The following is a 25948-nucleotide window of genomic DNA, read 5'->3' on the forward strand; positions in this document are numbered from 1 at the left end:
TATATATATTTATATATATATACACACACACACACACTTATTTGGATTGTAGGGCGTCAAGGGAGTGGGTCAAATATTAATCCACTCGATTCCAGAACTGTCCTTCAAGTTCAAGTGAACAGCATGTTCCGCTGGTGTGAAAAACAAGCGCTTCCTTGCGTCACACTCCAAAGTTGAGGCCTCTTACGGAAGTTACTTTGCAAAAACAACTAAGTTTATCCGAGCCTCTGGATTTGCTGTTTTATTTATAAATGTTTAAGTAAATACAGACACAAACAGAACATGCCCTAAGAAAACACATTTTTACAGTTAAAACTGAAACAAACCTCAGCTTTTACTACGACGGATAACCCGGAAGTCGTAGCGTGACGTAAGCCATGAGCATAGTTAGCTAGCTTCTGAGCTAGTTAAGCAGTTGTTGTTGTTTTCAGGGATTGTCTAGTTATTAATCTGCCTTTCAGCGAATATTTCTGACTAGATCTTAGTCGATATCGGCCATGGACGACGAAAGCTACCCAAGAACCCTGTACGTAGTTTTAAGTGTTCAATATTCGCGGTTTATTTCGCAGCGTTTGCTAACATCAAACCGGTGGCTAATTTAGCTCCTCAACCATCGATTACTAAACAAAAATCAGCCTCTGGAGCTTCATTCACGAGGTTTAAAAGAGATTATTAATAATTAAATAATAATTTGATGAACGTATTAACAGTAAACTCTTTCTATTAGCCGTTTTTGGCGTTAGGCCTTGGATTTTATGTGAATAACGTCACAATTACGCTCTAAAACTTCACCTGAAGAAGTTCAAAGCGGCAAAAATAAGACGCTGTATTGTTAATTTGAATCACACTGTCCGGCTATATTTGGACTAAACTGTTTTAAAAATTTTATCCACTCCTTTAGGTATGTGGGAAACCTGTCCAGGGATGTTACAGAGATCCTGATTTTACAGCTCTTCACCCAGATAGGACCCTGCAAAAGCTGCAAGATGATCACAGAGGTAGAGATCCTGGTTTGGTTTTCATTATGAAAATGTTCATTTATTAAAAAATAAACTCCTACAGATTGCTTTGGCGTTTCATGGTTTATTTCTTATTTAAAAGGCTGTGATTATGTCTGTTGCTTGTCCGTCTTTCCAGTCACTTTTTTCTTCCATTAAGCTTTCCATGAACATGCTGCACCTTGAATTTCCAGCCTTTTAAATAAACACTTGAAATATTACTGTGTGTTTACAGTGGATTTAAATAATTGAGGGTTTTTTTATTGAGTCATTTGAATAAATTAACTCTTTGATGGTATTTATTTATTTTGCTTTGCATTGTTTTTCTGCAGCACACAAGCAATGACCCATATTGCTTTGTGGAGTTCTACGAGCGCAGAGATGCAGCTGCAGCCCTGGCAGCCATGAATGGCAGGAAGATACTAGGAAAGGTGAGGGGAAGAGCATTAAAATAAAATAGACAACTCATCTAAATAACGTTTATTTTGATTCTTGTGAATGGTCTTTTTTTTCTCATCTGTTTTGCAGTTTAATGATGTTCAATTATTCTTTTATTTTTAGGAAGTTAAAGTCAACTGGGCAACCACCCCTAGTAGCCAGAAGAAAGACACCTCCAGTAAATTTATTATTGTTTTTATCATTGTTTTAAAATTAGATTAATAATTATTTTGAATTTTTAAGATAATGTTAAAGTATTTGCTTCTGTTTTTGCCTTTTCTCAGATCACTATCATGTTTTTGTGGGTGATTTGAATCCAGAGATTACTACTGATGATGTCAGGGCTGCGTTCTCACCTTTCGGGGCAATCTCGTAAGTTCATTTTTTTTTTAATAATTGTAATGAAATGCATGTTTAAAGTGGAGCTCCTTTAACATTTTATTTGTTAAAAGTTGGGTAGAAATTAGCTTTGTGAAGCTGCACTGTAAGCCTAACACCAACTGGGACCATGTTTACATGCATTCAACTGGGGAATTGATTCAATAAAATACTCACAAGTAAGAACATTTTCTGAGAAGATGAAGATCCGGTGTCACCAAACAGATGCTCACTAAGGCTTCGTTCTCACAGCAGGCAAATGTGACCGATATCTGACGCTTTCGTGGCAATCTGAACGGCCCAATTCTGATCTTTTTCATCCGGAAAATAAATCAATCAATCAGATACATATCTGGTCTGAAAGGGAGGCATGCGTCGTAGCTCTGCACTGGAAGAATCCAGATGAGGGATAAATGGACGTAAACATGGCTGAAAATGATAATTACTGGATTATAAAAGAAATTTGTGTCAGTGAAGTTCATCACATCACAATCCCACCACTGTCAGTTCTGACTAACAGCCTTCCATACAAAACATGCAGTAACTTCTCTGCTGTGTGACGGTTACGTTGTTCTTCTGCGAATTTGGGTTGCTTTGTACGGAGGACTGATCCGGCCAAAATTTACAAGAAAATAATTTAGTGAGGAAATAAACTTAAAAATGACTAAATAACTGAAGAAATAAGGACATTGAAAATCAATAAATATGTGTATAAATAAACATTTTTGGAACATTTGTGTGAACGTACATATCCTGATGCTGCTAAATTTCACATCTGTGAGGCAATAAGTGCTATTTCTGCTCTATTTATATTCTATTCTAAATATATTTTATTTTCACAATTATTTATTGTCATATTTATTTAATTATTGTCAATTTTGGGATTATAAGTGCTCCATATGTATCAAAAATTGGATTGTGGTCACTAAAATAAAAGTAATTTTCTTCATGTAAACATGGTTACTGGTACTAATACATACCTTTATTTTAAATATGAGCTTATATACAGTCCTTTGCAAAAGTTTTTATTCCCTCAAACTTTTTTCATATTTTACCATCTTTTAGCTTCAAATTTGAATGTATTTTATTAGGATTTAGATTTTTGATAAATCATCTAAAATTACCACATAATTCAGAAGTGAGAGGAAAATTATAAATTGTTTTAAAATATTGTAGAAATAACCAATTACCTTCAGAAGTAACATAATAAAGTCAATCTGCGTGTAATTTGTTTTAAACATAATCCAGCTGCTCTGCGAAGTCAGAGGTTTATTACAGAACAATCAGTCCCTCCAGGATTTCACAATTGTCTTTTATAAAATCATTTGTTTATTTTTTGGTGTTACTTTAGAAATATTTGCAAATAATTTTGTGTTATTTTTTCTTCTACATATAGAAAAAAGTAAGATGAGAAGAAATAACAAGCAGACAAAGGATAAAACTATTTAGAGGATAAAACTATTTAAAGGAATAGTTTTATCCTTTAAAGAAACTAAATCGCTTGGTTTCAGCAAACACCAACACATTTTTAAATTTAAAAAGATATTTAAGAAGCTTAAATGAAATAATTACTACATCAAAGGTAGTTTGTTGATATTTTATTTGTCTAAACTTGTTGAGCTGAAACAACTAATCAGATTAATCGATTATTGAAATAATCAACAAATTTATTGATCGATTAATCACTAACTGGAGTTCACAGACTCTAAAATTTTCTGAAAAACAGTCTACATATTTAAAGCAGGAATTAAGTCAAAAATATATACGTCACACAATTTAGATGAAAACCTCCTTTGTCTGTAAATACTTTCTACCCAGAATTCCTTGCTTGTCAAAGTTTGACCCCAGACTGCAGTAGATATAATAAATACTGCCACCTGCAGGTGAGAGCTGGCATTACTTTAATCCAATGATTTCGATCATTTTTTGAATAAAAAAATTGCAATAAACTCACAATTAAGAATTATTTCAAAACAAAAATTGTGGCTCAGATGATTTTGTGTGAAGGGTTGAACATTAAAGGAGAAGAGAAATGAGGCCTAAGCTAACTCTGGAGGAGCAACAGAGACCCACAGCTCAGGTGGGAAGAACAGTATTATTAAAAACCATAAGAATAAAAGTTTGGAAACACGTGAAAAAAAGTGGAACTTTGATGAACAGAAAAAATCCTACTGCACCCAAACTCCGTGTTGAAACACGGTGGTGGCAGCATCATGATGTGTGGATGCTCTTTTTGCAGACAAATGAAGGATTTCTTTGTTATAAATGTTAAAAACTGGATAAAATTGTGCATTAATTTGTGGTTTTCTATCACAAAATTCCCTCAAAACCAGATTAAATGTAATATTTATCAAATGACAGATTTAAGATGCTCAGGAGAAGGAAGACTTTTGCAAAGCAGTGTGTGTTTTTAACCACTCTAACAGATTTAAGCAGTCATATGGGTTTTGTGTTTTACGGTTTGTGCATTTAACCAGTTCCTACGTTTTATCGCCATGTAGAGCGCGGTAAGTGAACCGAGCGCTTCAGAGCAACATGCAAGCTTTGTGTGAACCTGAACCGCCTTTAAAGTACTTCTTCACAGTGAAGTTTTAATAGCCCTTTGGTTATTTTGCAGAAATGCTCATAGGATTGGACAGCAGCTTGAAGGCTAACAGCAAGGAGCTGTTCACTCTGGAGACTCAGATGTAGTTTTTTTTTTCTTCCTCTATTATTACATTTTTTTAATTCCCACATGTTTTTATTTGCAGATACAACAGTGTTTTTTTTTTTTTTTTTATTATTATTTTTAACCTCGACAGCTTTGCTTAAATTGTCTCATTTTTTGATTTGTGTAGTGTTGTTTGTAGATCAATGATCCTCTTCTTCCAAAATTTTCTGAAAATGTCAATTTCTCAAAATTTACAGCTGCCCAAAGTCCAAACGGCATAATGGTGGTAAAGAATTGACCAGGAAAAATACAGAAATCTGTTAACAGGCCACGTATGCCATTTAATTCCTTTTTTTCTTCTGATATTTCATATATATTTATATTTATATATATATTTACATTTCTGTCTGTAGGAATAGCAGTTACAGCAGATTTTAGGAATGCATGGTAATCTGTCAATTTAATCTCTAGGATTGAGCCAAAATGTGGTGAAATAATTTAAAGCATACTGTAGGCTGCATGTATCTGTTCATGTTTGTGTTGAAGAAGCCAGCAGTAGGTCATGTTAGCTAATTTAATCCACTGTAGGTCAGAGTAGAGGAGTTTGTGTGTTTGCGTGGTTCCTTTTTTTACTGAGGATTGCCTTTCTAAATTTTGCTGATTTTTGTTTTTCCTCGTTTTCCCCTCAGAGATACTCGTGTCGTGAAGGACATTACAACTGGCAAATCAAAAGGGTATGGATTTGTGTCCTTCTACAACAAACTGGTAAGGCTTCAGTACAGGAACACAGACCGAAGGTTATGTTTTTCCTTTATTATTCCATCTCCTTAAAATGCTCAGAATAGATGAAATGACAGTCAGCTAGTGCCACTAAACGTCACACACCCCAGTTTCCTCATTGCCAATGCCAGTTTTTAAGTTTTGCAGAATTGAAAACTGTAATTTCTGCAGTTTATTTTTGTTTCTGAAGAGCTGCGCTGTTCCTCTGTTTGGGTTTCAGGATGCAGAAAATGCGATCTCTCACATGGCGGGTCAGTGGCTCGGCGGGCGGCAGATCAGGACAAACTGGGCGACGCGTAAACCTCCGGCCCCCAAAAGTGCTCAGGACAGTGAGTATCGACAGGAAATTATTCATTTAAAGACACTTACTGCATTATTTTAATCAATTATTCTACGATTAATCGATTAATATGACTTTTTTTGTGTGCCACATTTAGCAAAATGTTTTAATTTAAATACTTGCACTTCTTTTATTTAAATTGTCAGTTTTTAATAAGAATATAAACATTGAATGGCCTAAAATCCAATGACATAGCATTTGTTGAGTGATTCAAATCAATTCCACTTTAAAACTCATTCATATTCACACCAAACTCCATTTAAAAAATGCAACAATCAGCAAATGTTGCCAACACAGATTTCTGTCTGTTGCTTCGATAGAGAGGATTAGGAATCTGCAATCTGGGATTATAACTCCGTAATCTACCATAGAGCTGAAACGATTAATCACGATTAATCAATTATTCAAATAATCATCAACTATTTTAGTAATTGATTAATCGCAAAGAGGCAGATTTCTGGAAGAATCGCACATTCAGAGAAGTAATTATACCAAACCTGTTTAAAACATTTAAGATTTAGAAATGTTCTCTAGAAAACTTGTCTAGAGAGTCCGGTTCGTTTGGGGAGATCTGAATGCTAATTGAACTCTAAAAACTGAACTCTGGTTCGAATGCATATGTGAACACTAAGAGACCGGAGAGCAGGACTTGTCTACAGCGCAGGGCATTCTGGGTAAATGCAGCCAAAACAAACAGGAGAAATGGCTCGTGGTCTTTTACTGAAGACAAAAAAGAAACTGTTCAAACACTGAAATCTGACACTACTCCATTTTTGTGTACATTTCATGAAGACGGAAGTTACACTCAGTGTCTTTTTCAGTGGTTTTGTGTCTTTTCCTTCTGTATTTTTGGTGCATCGCCCCCACAGGTGAGGAGGGGAACAGGTTTTTCAAAAGGTTTGGTTTGTTCGAACCGCAGCAGCTGAAAATGTAACAAATGTCGCAACTTTGGTCGTCAATCGAACCAAAGTGGGAAAACAAGCCTTTCAGCCAGGGCCATTTCCATGGTAACCTGATAATCTGATTCAGCCTTGATTCCTGCTGTGAGGTCGCACCTTCAGTGTTAAAACGGCAATCTCTTCATGGATGGGTTTTTAGTTCTGTGTTTGTTTTAAAATCTGTTGTTGTTTTTGTTTCTTGCCAGACGGCTCAAAGCAGCTGAGGTTTGATGACGTGGTGAATCAGTCGAGTCCACAGAACTGCACGGTGTACTGCGGCGGGATCCAGCTGGGTCTCACAGGCGAGTGCCACATTCTCTGGAGGCCATTGTTGCACCATGTCGTCACTCTATATTTATAGGCGTCTTACCGGTTGCCAAACTGAAAGAATTAACCAGAATAACATTTTTTTCTCCTCTGTGGTTCTTCCAGAACATCTGATCCGACAGACGTTTTCACCATTTGGTCAAATCATGGAGGTCAGGGTGTTTCCAGAGAAAGGATATTCCTTCATCAGGTATCATTAGGGCTCATGGCAGCGTTTAGCCTCTAGATGTCAACAGTAGCATGTTGGCAGTAACACTGCTTGTGTTCTGATCCGTTTTGTTCCTTTTGTATTGAAGGTTCTCCACCCATGACAGCGCTGCGCACGCCATCGTCTCTGTAAACGGGACAGTCATTGAGGGACAGATGGTGAAGTGCTACTGGGGCAAAGAGTCTCCTGACATGGCAAAAAGCCCACAGCAGGTTGGTGTTAAATGACGCAAAACAGGCGAAACCTAAACTGAACATGGCGGCATCGTCAGAGAGGCTGGACAGAGCTAATAATATGAAAATACAGTCCCGTAAAAACAGTAACTAAACTTAAAGCCAGAGCTGCTCTGAAGTCATTCAGGTCAAATTATATTTTTGTGTTAAATCTTAGAAAACCCAGACACAGAAAAACACGAAGAAAAGAAAAAAGTTCAGCCGTTTTAGATGGTTTTTTAGGAGTATTTTAGATCGGGCTAAAACGATTAATCAAATTAATCGTGTTTAACCTGTCTGTCACTAGAGGACCCAAATTTGGGTCCTCTAGTGACAGGGGTGTCAAACTCCAGTCCTCAAGGGCCGCTGTCCTGCAACTTTTAGATGTGCCTCTGCTGCACCACACCTGAAAAGAATAATTAGGTCATTAGCAAGGCTCAGGAGAACCGATCTACACAGGGAGGAGGTAAGTAAGCCATTTCATTCCACTGTTTTTTACCTGTGGCACATCTAAACACTGCAGGACAGCGGCCCTTGAGGACTGGAGTTTGACACCCCTGTCATTGTGAATGACAACCTGAGACCAACAGGTTAATCGATTGCTGAAATGACAATGACTAATTATTAAAATATACAGACTCTAATTTTCTGGAAGAATATCACACTCGGAGCAGTAATTACGTCAAATCTGTACAAAACCTGTCTACATTTTTCATTTAAGATAAAAACTCATTTGTCTGTAAATATATATGTCTAAACGTTCCTATCCAGTCACATTCCAAGGCTGAACTACAGGGTTCAATCTCCAAGTTGAAATAAAATAATAAAGTAGAAGATGAGATTTTATTTTATTACAACACTTGCAGTGTTAAAATGGTCTACTCAAAGTCCACTGCTAAATACAGTCAAGAATCTTTGCTAGAAAGTTAGAAAACCGTGTTTTTCTTCCATTTTCCAGTTATGTGGTACTTTGTGTTGCTTTATCACTTAAAATCCCAATAAAGTATATTAAAGTTTGTGGTTTATTTAGACCAAGAGGTATAAATAATGTATTTTTCTAAATGTAATATTTCCTGGTGCTGAATCTAGCAACAGTGAGTGTTTATTTTCACACAGTTGTTTTAAGAAAATGATGTTTGAAGCTAAATTTGGCGTCTGTCCAGAAGTTACTGCTGCTTCAGTGATTGTTGTTTTCATTTTTTACAGATATCATTGTTTCATTTGTGCCAAACAAATTAGTCAAAGTGCGGCAGACAGACTGTGTAGTCAGCATGTTGGCAGGAGATTCAGCTCAAGTGTTTGTGTTTCTGCCTCCCAACTACGACACATGGTCACTGTAAAACTTTGACCGGTTTGATTTATTTAATAAATAACTAAAAATCTGACACAGATTTCCAATCTGTTTCTGGTTTTTCATGTCATTTCTATCTTTGTGAAGTCCTTTTGAAGTATTAATCCCTGGAGCTGCAACGATTAATCATGATTAATCAATTATCAAAATAATTGAACTAATTTAGTAATCAGTTGTTAACTGGAGAATACAGATGGAAAAAAGAGGCCATTTGGTGAAATAAAAACGCATTCAGAGCAGTAAATTTGTACAAACTATATATAAATTTTGTATTTAAAATGAAAACACCGTTGTCTGTAGATGTTTTTGCCAAAACTGATAAAGTGGCAGTTTTATCTTCACTCTGTTCCATTTACTGAAGGAACGCTATGTTGCATTTTAGCCAGTAAAATGTTTTTCTTTTCAAAAAAGAATCAAAGTATTTGTTTATTTACATCTTTTAATATACTTCAAATGCATAAAAAGGCTTGAGTGTAGGGCCGAAACGATTAATCGTGATTAATCGATTACTGAAATAATCGTCTAATTTAGTAATTGTTAACTGGAGTATATACACTCAAAGGAAAAAGGCAGTTTGGTGAAAAATAAAACACATTTAAGGGAGTAATTAAGCCAAAGCTGAACAAAACAAATAGACATTTCTGGGTTTTTTTAGGTTTTTTTTTTTTTTACTTTTTTGTCTGTGAAAATGTTGGACCCAGAACTCCTCAGTTTTAGTTTTACCCAGTTAAAATACTGTAAAAATACAAAAATCTCCCTATTATTAAGCATCTTTTGCTTTATAGATATTAATCGGTTAATCCAAAAAGTAATCAATCGATCATCCCTGTTAAGCAGAAAAGGTTGAAGTTTTCACATTGTATATTTTTTAGCTGCAGATTCATCCTAAATGATTTTAGTACATAGGATGTTTATTTTCTTCTTTTACTAATGGTTAAATGAAAACTCTTCAGAATGAGCCATCTTTTTTTATGTAGTCAGATTGTTAATCTGATGAACTGTGTTGTCAGGTGGATTACAGCCATTGGGGCCAGTGGAGCCATGTGTACAGCGACCCGCAGCAGCAGCAGCAGCAGCAGCAGCAGCAGCAGTACAGCCAGTACATGGCCAACGGCTGGCAGGTTCCCTCCTACAACATGTACGGACAGACATGGAGCCAGCAGGGATACGGAGCCGAGTGAGTTCCTGTTCCATTAGGACGCCGTCTCTTTAAGAGGAATCCCTGACAGCAGTTTACCGTATATGGAGTTCCTGCTGCGGAATATTTTTAAAGTTCAGATAAACATGGAATACAAAATTAATTCTGAAGATGTTTTTTTTTTTTGTTTTTTTTCCTGGCTTTTTTCTGTTAAATTTTGTGAAGCTTTTATGATTTAAACACAATTAGTCAGGGTGCTTAAAATTCTTGACAATGGATGTAATTCAATTAAAATGTTATCATAAAAATTACAATAAAAAACTGTTTATTGCTTCTTTTTTATGCAACGGTATTGTTGTTTGAGAAACGTTTAAATTTCTAATATGTGTTTTTTTACACCAGTCACATTAAAAAATGTGATTCATATAATTAAACTGCAAATTGTAACTGAATTTAATTTCAGTTCATTGACCAAAGGTAAAAAAGGAATAAATTAGGGATGCACGATATATCGGCATCAACATCGGTATGGAACAACATCGGTCATTTTTCAACACATTGATATCGGTCCGATAAATGAAACTGGGCCGATATGAACAACCGGTAGTTATTTTTTATCCACTTCTGGTTGTTTTTCCCCAAAAGTGTTGAAATAGTAATGAAATCCATATAATATCAGTAGATATAGATTATAGACATATCGGAAATATTAATATTGGATATCGATATCGGCACAAATGTTCATATCTGTGCATCTGTAGTAAATATAACAGTCCTAATCAAAGGGACAGTTTGGGGGTTTTAAACGCACCAGAATGAAACATTTTATCATCCAGTTTTTGAGAGAAACTATAAATTACTATAACTATAAATCATGCAAACAGAAATTATTGTGCTTGGTTTAATTGATCATGCAATTAGTTGATTTATTGCTGATTGCGACAGGTAAAGTTAAAAAGTGTTTTATTTCCTACGTTTGTATTGTTTTACAGGTTTTTAAAAAAATCAGAAGTTATGTAAGTGATACAAGATGCGTATAAAGTGAACAAACTTTGTATAATCAGTTAAAACCGTTTTCTTCCCCCAGACTTTTTAAACTCTGTTCAGCATTTAGTAAAATCCGCTGAAACTGAAATATTTGAGTGAATATTTGCTGCTCTGCTCGGCCTGCAGGCAGTCGCAGTCGACGGCCTGGATGGGCGGCTACGCCTCGGCGCCGACGCCTCCTGACGCCGTCGTTTCCAACGTGGGGAATTTCAACATGGCCGGCTACCAGATGCAGTGAGACGTTTCCGACCCGAACACACCACCAAGGGAAAAACAAAACGGCACTTTTCATCCGGACAGAAACGAGAGAGCAGGAGTCGTATTTATACAGAGTTTGGTTGTTAACAACCGGTTTTATAAATCACTGTCCTCCTGACTCAGAACTTTGTTTATAAGGTGATTATTTACTATTTTGATGTTTTGGAAAAGGAAAACCAAAGCAGCTAACCTGGCCTGAATACTGAAGGATAAACCAAACTTTAAACATTTGGAATCCAAACAGAAAAACTTCTTAGTCACAATTTTTTCAGTTTTTAAATCCAAAACTTGACATTTCAAAACACTTTGGATGTGGATTAGCAGCATGAATGTTAAATTATCCTTCCTCCCAGTCTGGAAATGATTTTAGAAGTATATTTTAATGGATTTACTAATCGGGACATTTTTCTAAAACACAGAGCAAACGTTATAGTTTTTCCTTTTCATGTCTGGTTTTAACGCAGTTTTGCATAAATCGATCTTTTTGAAGATTATTATTCGGCTGCTTTGTGTTGCTCTTTGAAATCTAAGTGGGATTTTTGTTTTCCTGAAGAAAGTTTGTGTACAAAGAAATGCTGAGAACGCCATCTTTTTAAAGGAGTTTGTTTTTTGCAGCGGAGGGCTCGTCGTTTTCAGACGTTTTATTTTGGACGATAATGCAGCCAAGTTTGAATTTATGTTGTTGAATCTGGACAAAGCTGCACCTTTTCACTCCTTGTGTAAATAACATTAAAACCTGGTAGAGGTGGCTTTTTGCTCATTTTGAAGCAGTTTGGTCAGAGGAGCTCTCTCTTTTTAAATGTTGATTTCTGGTTGGCAGCAGGATTTATTTCATTTTCATTTGATGCTTTCAAACTTTAGGAAGTTTTTTTTGTTCTTTTAAAACATTTTCATTTCTAGTCAATTTACAATAAGACAATTACTTGAATCCTGCTGTTTTGGGTTTTATTTGTGCTATTCTGCATGGTGTGTCAGAATTTAAAGGGCATATATTAGCATTTTCACCAGGAAGATTAATTAATTTCCATCATAAAAATGGAGAAAAAACACTTAGAAGTTGCTCAAGAGTGATGGAAAGTCTCCATCTTGAATTTTAAATAAGATGAATATTTATATGGTAATTTTTGAGGTACATTGGAGACCTAGCCAACCAGCACCCGACCTTGGGATTTATCTGCTCTTTTTGGTGCCATAATTCACCACAAAAACAAAATACAAACCACAAATTTTGCCAGCTGTTGTGATTCTGACCAGAATACATGTACAGTGATTGTGTAAGTCTCACTTTTTCCATATAAAATGTCCGTCTTTTACTACGATGCGTTGTGACACGCCAGTCAAACTCTAGAAGTTTATCTCCAGGTTTGATATTTGTAAACCAAGTTCTTTAGACCTAAAAGTGCTGGATCAGAGGAATAAATACTGATTTGCAGTCGAACTCAATTGTTTGGTTTTGATGCTCAACGTTGAAGCTAATTATCAGGGCTAAACATGCATCAGGAACTTTTGGGGATTTAATTGGACCTGCAGAAATCAGTAAACATTTTGTGGACAAATAAAAACAGCTGGAAAAAGAAAAAAGGTATTTAATTTCTGGGTAAACTTTATGCTCACAAACAACCATATCCACCTTAGCGGTGATCCGTTGTAGCCATGTTATAAACTCTGTTGTGTCCTCTTTATTCCTTTATTTCATAATGCTGAAAATAAAACATCCATTCAACATGTTCCCCTTTTTAAACTAAACAGTTTCTCCAGTAAAAAACATAAAAACTGAATATCACAGCTTCCATATATGGTATTCACTTCCTGTTTAAGAGCGGTGTGGTTACCAGGGTATTTTTATTTAAAAAAATCTTTTTAAAAATCTACTGCAGGTTTAGGATATGATGTATGATATGTGCCCTTTAAAAAGCTAATTTATGTCTGCTGAACGAAATGTTTTGGTTCTTTTCAGTTTTGAAGTGTTCAAGGAATCGTAAACCTTTATAAAATGTACATAATGTTGGTTAACTCCCTCTAGAAGAATATTCTTTTTGAATATTTTAGCAGCATAATTTATGAATACGCCTTAACTGATTTGTTAATAAAGTCAAACGGCCGATTTGTTTTGAAAACGTTGAATTTTTCCTGGTATTTATGTGTGTGTGCCATTTCCTGTGTGCAGCAGGAAGTGGCTGAGCTGCACAAACGAATCGCTTCGAACGTGAATGTAATTATTTTTGGAGCTGTTAGCAGAACAGAAAACTCGGCCACTTCAAATAAAGGAGCATTTGTACCTCGTTGTTCAGGACGTTTATTAGACATCATGAATGTTTTCTATGAGTCTGACAGCAAAACACAAACACTGTAAAACTGCTTTTTATGCAACATTAACAGATTTAATCAAACTAAAGATTTTTAACTTACAGGACAACATTTTTGAAGCTCACTTCTAAAGGCCTCGTAGGTCTAGTCAAAGTAAACTACTATCCAGTATATAATGAGGTTTTGTGCTCATTCTGAAAAGGCAGCATGATTAGAATATGAAGTAAATACATTTTATTTTTTCACTAACGCCACTGTGTAAGTATTTATTTTGCAACACAGATTTACAATCATAGCGAAGAGAAAGTTTTGATCTCCATACAGTGATAGAAACTAAGTACACCCCTGCTGCTTCTGTATGAGTAAAGTGGGGGAAGTTAAGTTTATTTATTAGCGTTAACACCATTAAGACCATAAGTTTTTGTAGTTATTTGCTCTGAAACACTGAGCAGCTGTTACTCAGTATTAGTCTGTTTTAAGTTATAAGCAGTGGCACTTTCAAGAGGGGGGATAAAGGGGACCACAGCCCACACCTGAAGTTTTTATTTTATTTTTTTAAGTTTCCCCAGCCTAAATTTTTTACAGGCCAGACCTGACCCCCACTTTTCATAAAAATTAAATGAAAGCACCGCTGGTTATAAGCCCGATTCCAGGATATTAAAGGAACATTTTCCAAATGTGGAAAATATTTCTTATGTCTTGCTCTTTTCCACCTCCTTGTCCAAATTGACTGAAATCAACCCAGAGCAAATTCTTACAATATTCTAAATATATATCAATTGGTCCATAAACGTCTGAAAATAAAACGGTTCGGATTCTTTTTGGCACTTTGACATAAAATCTGATTGATTTACAGCTGGACAGGATACATTTTTTCAAAAAGTGGGAAATGTCTGCCTCCAGGCCTCGGTATGCTAAATGCTGTTAGCATTAATAACAAGATGGTTAAAAAGGATTGAAGTAGAAGCTCTAAAGACGCCCTCGATGTTTTTTGACTCACTTGGTAGAGATGGAAATATTTAACAGCAGAATCTCACAACGATGAAATCAGATTTTTGTGGAGTCAGATTTGAGTCACTTCCAATCTGTTTGAATTTCTTTCTAGTGAGAACAATTTGCCAACCCAGCAGGAGCTTTTCTGCTGCCGGTGGTGTAAGATGTTACAGCACAGGGTGTACTTAGTTTTTAGAAACATGGCTGTGCCACTGAAACCAACTAAACATTAATTTGCTTTCTGTCTCATCTCTACTGCGCATCGAGGCCGCTGCAGATGGAACAAAAAGTAAGTTTCTGTCAGAATAAGCCAAATTTTGAAATTAATCTCAGAAATTTTCTAGAAAAAAAACATGGAAATTTGGTAATTTAAAGTAAACAAATTTTGATTTTAAAAAATTATAGAGGTTTCAAAAATAAATTTAAAAAAAGTAAATTTTTGAAACAAATTTCCAAGTTTTTTCCAGAAAATCTCTTATTTAAAAATTTGGGAGTTTTTTTCTATTAAAGTTTTAACTTTTCAAGCTCAAAAAGTTTCCAAAAGTCTTTTTTTTTTTACTTTAAATTTCAAATTTTTTTCCAGAACATTTCTGAGATTAAAATATTATGACATTTTTATCTCAGAAATTTCCAATTTACTTTTAGAAAATTTCTGAGTTTAATTTCAAAATTTCAGGGTTTTCTCAAGGAAATTTTAGACTTTTCAAAGTCAGAAAATTTCTAAAATTTGACATTTTTTAAATTTTGAAACTGACAGATTTGCACTTGCCCCCCAAAAAACTTGGATTTGTTTCCCAAGTTTTCTGAAATAAATCTCAAAATCTCATTTATTTTCTAGAAAATTTGAATTTAATTTAAAATTATTTGATCATTCTCTACCAATCTTTTGACTTTTCAATTTACAAAAATTTTATATTTTTGATTTTTCAAAAGCAGAAATGTCCATAACCTTGAAATTTCCAGAGGTTAATCTTAAAATTTCTGAGTTTTTTGGCTGAAATTTACTCCTCCTGGTCTTCTGGCCCTGTTGCGCCGTCGTTCTGCTGCAGTCAGATAGCTGGTAGGCGATACAGTCGTAATAATTTTTACAGTATTTACACGTTTCCAGGACAACCTGCTGCTGCTAGCTTGTTTTCAGGCGGTGATATTTTTCACTGATCCGCTTCCAGCAGGTTCATCACATCTGAGACGTCAGTGAAGACGATCGATTGCTCTGGGGGAGAAAATCAGATAAAATTAGATAAATAAAGGAGATTTTATTTGGAAAATATCAACATTATGACTAAATCTGAAAATTACGACTGAAAGTCAAAACTATGACTTTGTCTTTCATAATGAAACTGAAACTCGTAAAAACGACTTCCTGCTTTTTCTTTCAAATGAGTTTCCATAGTTACATGATTTTTGGAAAGTAAAAGTTATATATTTTATTACAATAGGAAATTTGATCCTTTTTATAAAAACTACATTTTATTTCAAATTTCAGGCTTTTAAAGGAAAGCAGAAAACTTTTGCCCAATAGAGCATAGAAACATTTTAATCTGGTTCAATCTGAATACTGACGTTGTTTCCCATTAATCCCAGTTTTTCCATGATCAGGTCCATCCTGGATGTGAGCGCCGCCACCGACGTTTCCATCTGCAGAACCCGCCTGCTCAGCCTGTCAGGAACAAAACCTGCTTTTAATCCGTTTCACCAGTCACGTCTCATTTTCCCAAATTAATCTGTTTTTACCTGAGGAACTGGTCCTGCACCACGAAGCCTCGACTCTTTTCATCATCTGAGGCCGAACGATTCTCCGGAAACTCTTTTCCGTAGTTCCTTCCCAGGTTGTTCAGCTCGGCGTTAAGAGCATCCTGATTTTTACACCCAAACCAAACAGAATAATTAATTTAATTTTTTTCCCACATTTTCTGAATGGGATACTTTTCCAAGACACTGTAAAAACAGATGATTGATTTAGTTTGAAACAAACCCGTTTTTCTTCCAGTTCGATTTTCATCCTCGTTTGTTCGTCTACATCCAGAACCTGGTTTCCGTCTCGGTCAAACTGTGAGAAAGCCGCGGATATTTCTTTATCTTCATGACCCATCCTGCAAATTCAGCTCTGATGTTAGACAGGATTTATAATAATAATAATATTTTTACGTATTGCCTCTTACTCTTTAAGAGTCTCTCTGAAATCCTTGAATTCGATTTCTCCGGATCCAGACTGCAGAGCTTCCTGAACGTCCGATATTTTCTCTTTTTTCAGTTTCAGCTTCATGAAAGTCTTCATGTAGCTCTGGAGGTTTTAAGGAATCCGTGTCGTTAGTAATCCTTGTGTGGATATTAGGTGATTTAATCTGGTCCGTACCTGTTTGATGAGGTCAGTAATCTGCAGCTCGTTCTTCTGAGACGACAGCTCCTCTTTGACCTCTGAGTAGGTGTCATTGATGATGGCCAGGAACATGTTCTGGAAGGAGAAACACATGAACCGCCGCTCAGGTTTAGCCCTAAAATCAAACATTTGTTGCAGAAATTCTTACCAGCAGGACAAAGAAAACAAAAAACACGTAGGTGACGAAGTAAATGGGCCCCAGGACTCGGTTTGCGCGGTCGATTGCATCGTAATCGAAGTCGCCAAGAATTATCCGGAACTGTGTGAAACTGCAACAGAAGGAAAACCGACGCAGTTTTTCCAGTTAGTCTGTTTGGTAATATTTACAGCAGTGGGTAAATAAAAATATTACTCAATTAAGAGTAGAACTACTTCAACATATTTTTAAGTAAAAATAAAAAGTAGCTGTTCTTAATTAAAACTGCAGGTGTGTGTCTGGGGAACTTTAGGTTAAAACATGTTTGTTTTTCATTCAGTGGGTAGAAATTACAGAAAATTTATTCAAATAAAAGTAGAAATCCTTCAAACTAAAATTACTCAAGTAAAAGTAAAAGGTACAGCGCAGTAAAAATACTCCTAAAAGTAAACTTTTTCAAAAGAGTAAATGTAGTTACTCTGGATATTTGTCACCACTTACATGCACTTGACGAATGTGCTGAAGGATTCAACCTCGGTTCCAAACAGCAGGTATCCAAGCTGCGCATAGGCGAAGAAGACGATGAAGAACATGATGGCGAAGCCCAGGATGTCCTTGGCGCATCGGCCCAGCGTGGTGGACAGCTGCGTCATCGTCTTATTGAAGCTGATGTACTTGAAAATCTACAGAAAGATCAAAAGGAGGTTACTGTCTGATGGTTTTCTCCTTCGTTACTCTGAAAAGTTACAGCTAAAGGCTAATTTTAAAATGGCGTCATGCTAACTTAGCTAGCTTGCTATCCAAACCAATCTGGCCCTGTGTGAAAAACTATATCTCCTATATCAGCGAGATATAGTCTGTGTGTAAATTAAAATATTATTTGCAAATTAGACAAAAATACTTGGTAAGTTTTTGTGTTTTTGCAGTGAACAGCTCACTGCCTCTCAGTCGCCTCCAAAGTTTAGAGGTGAATACTTTTTCATACAGGAAAACTAGTTGCCTTTTCTCTTACTAAATGAAATAACTATTAAAAAACCATATTTTGTGATTATTTATATTATGTTTATTTTGAATAGGTTGCTAACTAAATATTTACTTTACCAACTAAGGACTTAGTTCAGAGCTAAATATTCAGTTAGCAAGCAATAAGCTTCCTAGCTGTTAGCTTGCTGAGCTAAATGTTTAGTTAGCAAGTTAAATGGTTGTCACTAACTAAATAGTCTGTAAGCCAAATATGTAGTTCAAAGCTAAATGTTTAGCTGACAGTTAAAAAATATTTAGCTATGAGCTAAATGTCTAGATAGCAAGCAAAATAGCTTGTTAACTAAATGTTAAACTAATAATTAGCTCAGATATAAAGGTTTAGCAAGAAAGCAAAATAGTTAGCATACAAAAAATATATATAGTCTGTAAGCTAAATATTTAGCCCAGAGCTTAAATGTTTAACGAACAAGCTAAATAGTTAGCTTGTTAACCAAATACATATTTAGCAAGCTAAAAATTCTGCTTCTAAATATATAACTATTTAGTTGCTAACTAAACGTGGAACTAAATATTTAGTTCAAAAACTAAATACTTAGCTTAGAACTGTGAAATCTTTGAATGAAAAATTAATAACATTGTGAAATTAGGACATTTAAAAATGAATCCCTAAAGCTAAATAACCCAGATTACGGCTGTTTATCTTCATCAGTTTGCTGGTCTGAAACATTTAAGGGGCCTGGAAACTTTTTTAAGTGTAACAATAAACAGTAAAAGATGTGAAAAGTTTACCTTGATCCAGGCGAAGAACAAATTCACAGCATTCATGTTGTTGTACTGGGTTTGCCAGAAAGCCAGAAACTCAAAATCGGCGTATAAATCCGGCTGTTCCAGCAGCGACCCGAGCAGATTATCCACTTTGATGGTCCGGAAGACATTGAAGACAATCGCAACGATGGCGAGCTGGAGAGAAAAACGCCGTTACTTCCTTCAGTACGAACAGCGGATCTGAATCTGGGCCTGAATCCGTCTCCTACCAGTATGACCAGTATGTCCAGGATGTTCCAGATGCTTTTGAAATAGGCAAACTTGTGTATCCGCAGCTCCAGAATCTCCTCCACCACGTAGTAGAGGATGAACACGCAGAAGACCAACTCACAGCCGAGGACAAAGTAGTCCCAGTGGGTGATGTAGCGGATCAGTTTGACGGTTCTGATCTGGTAGGACGGGACGGCGCCGCCGGTCGCTGGGAACTCCACCACCAACCTGGGAGACGCAAACCGACCAGTCAGAAAGAACCAAAATGAGTTTGTATGCAACCAAAATAAATGAAATAAATTCCAGCCATTGTTCCTCCAAATGGCTGAACAGATGAACACAGAAAATTTAATGTTTTTTGGTGTCGAGCACCTTTGGTTTTACCGCTGTATGCGCTGTACAATGGCTGCTGGAAAAGGCAGATGTTTTGTTGTTGACTTACCACCCAGAAAAAACTTTCTGCATTCTCGTTTGTTGTGCAGAAAGTTCCACTTCTGCTTTTCAAAGATGTACTGTTGTATAATATCATCTAAGACTGATTTTATGCAAAACAAATCAGATAAACGTGTTTTGTATAGGCCATAGACACATCCTAACTTGTTCAAGGAAGCATAATGGGTCACCTTTAAATGTGATAAAATGTTGGAAAACTTCACCTGACGACACAGAACATGTTGATGTTTGCATTGTAGGCTGAGAAGTCGATGAAAACCACCCTAGTTCCTCGGTCCAGCCAAAGGTTTTCCATCAGTTCAGCCAGGATGTTGGCGCTGTCCTCCTTGGTCCGGCTCAGGTCCTGGTAGAACCCGGCCCCGCTGTACGTGGTCAGGAGGCCCCAGTAGGAGGAACCTTTGATGTCTTTTTCTGTGTGGTAGCACCACCTACAGAGGAGGAAGGTTTATTTCTCTCAATGCTGCCACAACAATGTTTATATATATATATATATACATTGTATGGGGTTTGTAAAGTGACACCATTACTCTGGGATGTTTAGCCTATCATACTCATATTTCACTATTTCATCCATTAAAATTTTAACTAGTGAGCTAAATATTTACAAAGCAAATACTTAGGTTCATGTTTAGTTTGCAAGAAAAATATCTAGGTTGCTAACTAAATCTTTAGTTTACCAACTAAGGATTTGGTTCAGAGCTAAATATTCAGTTAGCAAGCAGTAAGCTTCCTAGCTGTTAGCTTGCTGAGTAAAATGTTTAGTTAGCAAATGAAATAATTGTCACTAACTAAATATTTAGTCTGTAAGCTAAATATGTAGCTCAAAGCTAAATGTTTAGTTGACAGCCAAAAATATTTAGCTATGAGCTAAATGTCTAGATAGCAAGCAAAATAGTTAGCTTAACTAAATGTTAAACTAAATATTTAGTTTTTCAACTAAATATTTAGCTCAGATCTAAAGGTTTAGCAAAAAAGCAAAATAGTTAGCTTACAAAAAATATATATAGTCTACAAGCTAAATATTTACCACAAAGCTTAAATGTTTAATGAACAAGCTAAATATTTACCACAAAGCTCAAATGTTTAATGAACAAGCTAAATATTTAGCTTGCTAAATATATAAATATTTAGTTGCTAACTAAATGTGGAACTAAATATTTAGTTTAAAAACTAAATATTTATCTTGGAACTGTTTTATAACATTGTGAAAATATGACTTTTTAGAACGAATCCCTATTTTTTCTCCCATGAAAAACTACGTAACCCAGATTACGGCTGTTTATCTTTGACTGTGTCGCTTTAAAAGCCACCCCATCATTTTCGTTGTTTCGCAGGAGATGAGAAGAGGCGTACGCAGAGCCGTTGATGAGACCGAAGCTGAGGTCGTCCTCCTTCTTCTCGTTGTAGACGTCAAAGCATCCGGAAATCTCATCTTTGAAGTCTTCATGGACTTTGCAGGAGTTGTTTTTAATCTTAATCTGCCTCATCCGGGGAACTCCGAGCAGCATGTTCTCATAGTAGATGAACGACTGGTTTCCACTGTCCAGGGACTGGTTGTTGTACCATTTGGTCCAGTAAAGCCCCTCCAGTAACGGACCCTGGGCGTACTGGTGTTACAGAGAGAATAAGACAGAGACTGATTTTAACTTTAACTCATTCTCTCATTTGTACGACGGCGGATTAGAGCCACTATAGATAGAAAAACAGAACTAAATTTAACTTTGAGATTAAATCTTCTAAAAAACCTGGACATTTCTGAGCTTGAAAAATAAATGATATGGTAGAAAAGAATTCAGAATTTTTTTATATTAATCTCTCTTATATATATATATGAAATCAAGGAAATTTCTGCGCTTGTGAAACCCAAAATTTGGTAGAAAAAAATTCAGAAATGTTCAGATTATTCTCAGAAATATTCTAGAAAACATTTGAAAATTTTTGACCTGCAAAAGTTTAAAAATTTTTACTTCTGAATTTCAGACGTTTCCAAAAGTAAAAAAACAAAAAAAAAAAAAACTTTTCAAATTCAGAAATTTCAGAAAGTTTTTGTGATCAATCTTAAAATGTCCAATATTTTTTCTTGAAAATTTTCTACTTTTCAAACTCAGAAATGTCCCTGCTCTTTCTAGAAAAGGTTTGGTATTAATCTCAAAATTTCTCAGTTTTTTGGCAGGAATTTTCTCAGTTTTTCTTCCATCTACAGTAGCCCTGACACGCCATCTTACATCAGCAAGCAAAACGTGGAAAAACAAACATGAAACTCACGTCCCAGAAGTCGGCCATGGTGCCAATGGTCTGAAACGTGACTCCATTTTGGCTGGCCGAGCCCACAAACAGATCCGTCATGGCTTTGGTGAAATAATAGCTGCTGGAGCTGGTCATACCGTAGGTCACTGAAAGCACATCAGCGTAATCACATTGTTAACACCTGGCTAGCTCCCAGATAAGAAAACCGCGGGCTTTGTTCGGCTAAAAGGATCCAGATTAGTCCCGGTAATTTGTTTGGATAAAGCATGTCGGTTGGAGGCAAACAGCCTCGTCAAACAATGACAGTCCAACCCACACAAAGCCACAAAAGGAGCTAAAGCTCTTATCGCTAAAAGCCAAGAGAGCAGCAGCACTTGTTCCCCCTTCACTCCCAAAGCTCAGCTGGACAAAAGAGCAACAACAGCGGCATTGAGAGGAAAGTTTCCATCCGCAATTAGTCTCAGATTTACTCAAATACTCAAAAATACCCATGGAAATTATGTAATTATCTTCCACAAAGAGGTAACATTGAATTTATTTATTTTTCTTAACCGGTTTTTATCCCAGATGTTCCCTCTGAACATGCTAACCTACATGCTAATGCTAATTCAAGTCGCAGAATTTAATGTGTTGATTTAACACATTTTAAAAAACAGCAACAGTTAAAAAGAAAAAAAGAAGTCAGATTATTAAAAAAAAAAAACACCAACTAAATTGAGAAAATTATTTGCGACCCTGATTAATATGGAGGACCAAAACTGTCAAAATTAAAAATGGAAGCAGAAATGTTGACATTCCTCTTCCATTACCATATGCATGAGTTTTCAAGAAGAAATATATATTGTTTTTCCTTTTTTTATTCATGCAGTTTCACCAGAAAATTTATATATTTTCTTTTGCGTTTTCCCATGCGTTTGTTCTTTTTACATTTCTTCCTCTCCTCTTTTTACTTTTCCCTATGCATTTCTGCCTCATTATGCAAATGAGATGAAAACCAAAAAGTATAAAAATCCTGAAAATGAATTCATCCTGCTCTGAAAAATGTCAAAAATAAATACCGTATCCTACTTTACTCCTAAAACACTTAAAATACAACATGGCAGCTGCTGTATAAAAATAAGCAACTGTAAGAAAAAGATAAATGAAAATATCACAAATAAAAGGAAAATGTATAAGTAACATTATTTTATTGGGAAATAATAAAATGCAAAGAAATAATTGCTTATAGCACAATTAAGGGCACAGTTTCAAAATAAATACAGCAATGTTTTTGTTTTTTATGAAATCAAACTTCATATAAAATTTTTATTAGTAATTAATTTCTTAATATAGCGTGACAGAGATGTTTTTCTGTTAGCTTCAGTAGATTGAACCAGAACTCAACTTTATCTAAAGAAGATGGTGAAAGATGGAGAAATGTAAAAAAATCTGAGGCTTAACTGCATCATCAAGTTGCCATAGAAACCATTAGACACTACATGCTAACTTCAGATGAGACAAGGATGTAGCAAACACAGAAATGTTTACTTAAAGAACCAAATGCTGACGATGAGGTACAGGGGAGGAACTGTGATGCTGCGGGAACCATTTTAGAGAAATTCTTAAATGTCCAGAGAATTTAGATCAAAATTGATATTTTTTAATTATATATTTTATATTTAGGTTGTTTAAAATGTTTAAAACTGTTAATAATTTGACACTTACATCGTGTTAGAATTACACTTACATTTTGTGTTTTCTGATATTTTCACAAAACTGAAAATAAATAACATTTAATTAAATAAGGTTTAAACGATTAATTGTATTCATTGTGATTAATCAATTATTGATTAAGTCAAAACTGTACAAAAAAACATGTTTGTCTAATAAATATGTTTTAGCCAAAACTCCTCCACCACTGTAGGAAAAAAAGTATTTGTCCTCTTTTAAAAAATTAATGGAATTATTTGTTTATTTGCATTTTTTAATGTATATTTCTGATTTTGTATTTTAAAAAGGCTTCAGTGGTTACATAAAACATCTGTGTTCCGTTTTGTACCTGATTAATCGACTAATCGACTCATTGATTAACTGATTACTAAAATAATTGTCTGCACCTTTAGATTTAATTAAAAACAAACATTTAGGATGAAACTAGCAGAGGCATGTAGTGGTAAATATCACAAAGGGGACTTTGTGATTTAACCAGGACATTAAACCTGTTCAGAAATTCAAAGCACTTACAGAGACAAACATCCAGCAGGAACACCAGGTAGACCAGCAGCTCCCTCAGAGTGGTGCGGATGAACTTTTCCCTGTTGTTGGACGTGTTTTCTGTCCAAGCTGTTCCCCAAAACGCTGCAGCAAACATAAATGCACAAAGACGTGTTAGAGTCACTGTGTAAAGGGAGAAGGATGAGTAAAGTTCTGCCAGAAAACTCAAATATTTTTAGATTAATGTCAGAAATGTTCAAGAAAGAAAAATTGAAAATTCTGTTTGAAAAGTCTAAGATTTGCTGGAAAAAATCGAAAAATTTGAGATTAACCTAAAAAATGTTATAGAAAAAACACTGAAATATCAGTTTGAAAAGTTCGAAAATTATGCTAGAAAAGCAGAAATTTTGAGAATAAACTCAGAAATATTCTAGAAAAACACATAAAATTTATTTATTTATTTATTTTCTCAAATTTTCCGTTTCAAAAGTAGACAATTTTCTACCTTTGGATTTTTTCTGTTTTTCTGAGTTGCAAAAATCAAACATTCTCCAATTTTGAAACTCTAAAATGTCCAAGTTGTTGTGTAGAAAATTTCTGAAATGAATATAACATTTTAAGATTTTTTTCTTGCTAGAAATTTGCTAGAAATTTCCAGGTCTTATATAGGATATTGGAAAATTTCTGAGTGTTTCCTATGTGTATTACGCTGTGGTAAAAAGAAGTCTCTTTCTACCGTTTTCCACAGATAACACTCATTATGCAGACAGAAGTCGATATATATTTTTGTAAAACTTAAATGTTTCCCCACCTTTGATAAAGCTGCAGCAGCCTCTGTTCCTCTTCACAGGGCTCTGGTCGGAGCTGCCCGGTTCCTCCTGGATGCGGTCCAGTTTGCAGCCCCGGTGCAGGGAGGCCGGCTGGGGGCTGTAGATGGTGCTGACCAGCGGCGCAGGGGAGCCGCAGTAGCCGTGGTTCACCCAGCCGCCGTCCGCCATGGCGTCCAGCTCGGACTCGGCTCGGCCCGTCAGGTGGCTCTCGGCCCGGTTGTTCAGACTCCTCATGCTGCCGGACTCGCAGTTTGCGGGAAAAGTGAATGCGGGGCGGCAAGTTGCGGCTTTTCAGCACCTGCCGGAGGGACGATGATGATGATGGAGGGATGACCTCAGAGGGATGAAGGAGGAGCTTTTGTTGTGAAGTCCAAACTAATATCCAGAGTTGGGTAGTAACTAGTTACATTTACTTGAGTAACTTTTGAAGAAAAAAACAAAACTTCTCATACGCTGTACCTTGAGAACAGTAATTTTATTAGAAGCATTGCTACTGTCTGCACTTTCTGTACTGAATGAACATCAAACATGTTTTAACCAAATAATTCACCAGACACAGACCTGTTTGGGTCAAAGTTTCATAAGCTTGACATTGAAAGAAACTGATTTAGAAACATGTTATTTTCTGTTACTTTGTCATTTTGGTTCTTAAAATACCAAAAATTCCACTTAACTTTATATTTTGGTCCATCGCAGTACTTAAGTAGGCTTTTTACCAAATACTGTTTTACTTTTACTTGAGTAATTTCTTGGATGGATACTTTTTATTTTCACTTAAGTGTAATTATTGGATACTTTACCAACCTCATCTGTTAGTTGCATAACAACAAAGATGATCAAAACTATTTTGATCAATTCTATGTTTGTTTTATAACATATTTCCGTTTCAGTTCATTGTTTGTTCAGTCAAGCCAGTGTTTCTTTCTATTTACTGTTTAAATTATCAATTTAAACCCTATAAACCTGGAAAATACATAAGATTGAAAAAACATTGCAGTTTCTGTAGCACCTGTTTTCTTTCTTGGAAAAATACTTCTTATTTTTAACAGGTGTTACTTTTTCTGCCAAATTAAGTTCTTTAACATCCATGTTTACAGCTACTGAGGGACATTTCAGTGAGTCTGACCCTCTCTGGTAATTCAGGGTTGTCACTATCGATTAGCAGCCCGGGCGCTAACAGGCCCCCTCTAGGAAATCAATTAATTGCCCATCGATTATATTCTCTGTCACCAGCTGCTCACTTGTGACTGAATTAATGAGGGAGGTAATTGAAATGTCACTAAGGGTCTCTGCCCCATTATCATCAGACACCTTTGACATTCTACTC

At 35.7% G+C, this 25948-nt stretch overlaps 2 protein-coding genes across 2 annotated transcripts; one reads left to right on the forward strand and one right to left on the reverse strand.

Annotated features, from left to right (window-relative positions):
• The first annotated feature begins 272 nt into the window (after positions 1-272).
• tial1 (TIA1 cytotoxic granule-associated RNA binding protein-like 1) lies at positions 273-13341 on the forward strand. Its single transcript, XM_015039495.1, has 12 exons — positions 273-526; positions 902-998; positions 1331-1429; positions 1560-1614; positions 1721-1808; positions 5154-5229; positions 5465-5573; positions 6729-6824; positions 6955-7039; positions 7146-7269; positions 9631-9797; positions 10932-13341. Exons 1-12 carry the CDS (start codon positions 498-500, stop codon positions 11041-11043), a joined length of 1137 nt encoding a protein of 378 aa, XP_014894981.1. The 5' UTR covers positions 273-497; the 3' UTR covers positions 11044-13341.
• A 1964-nt stretch (positions 13342-15305) lies between these two features.
• pkd2l1 (polycystic kidney disease 2-like 1) lies at positions 15306-24989 on the reverse strand. The gene is made up of 15 exons (XM_015039494.1): positions 24603-24989; positions 23822-23935; positions 21617-21744; positions 20705-20958; positions 19555-19779; positions 18898-19126; positions 18653-18823; positions 17381-17562; positions 16892-17012; positions 16720-16818; positions 16526-16647; positions 16339-16456; positions 16098-16219; positions 15927-16023; positions 15306-15576 (listed from the first exon to the last, which is right to left on the reverse strand). Exons 1-15 carry the CDS (start codon positions 24853-24855, stop codon positions 15541-15543), a joined length of 2271 nt encoding a protein of 756 aa, XP_014894980.1. The 5' UTR covers positions 24856-24989; the 3' UTR covers positions 15306-15540.
• Between the last annotated feature and the right edge of the window lie 959 nt (positions 24990-25948).

The sequence above is a fragment of the Poecilia latipinna genome, unplaced genomic scaffold, assembly GCF_001443285.1.
Source record: "Poecilia latipinna isolate Pla-1442-1.1 unplaced genomic scaffold, P_latipinna-1.0 Scaffold474, whole genome shotgun sequence".
Classification (NCBI taxonomy): domain Eukaryota; kingdom Metazoa; phylum Chordata; class Actinopteri; order Cyprinodontiformes; family Poeciliidae; genus Poecilia; species Poecilia latipinna.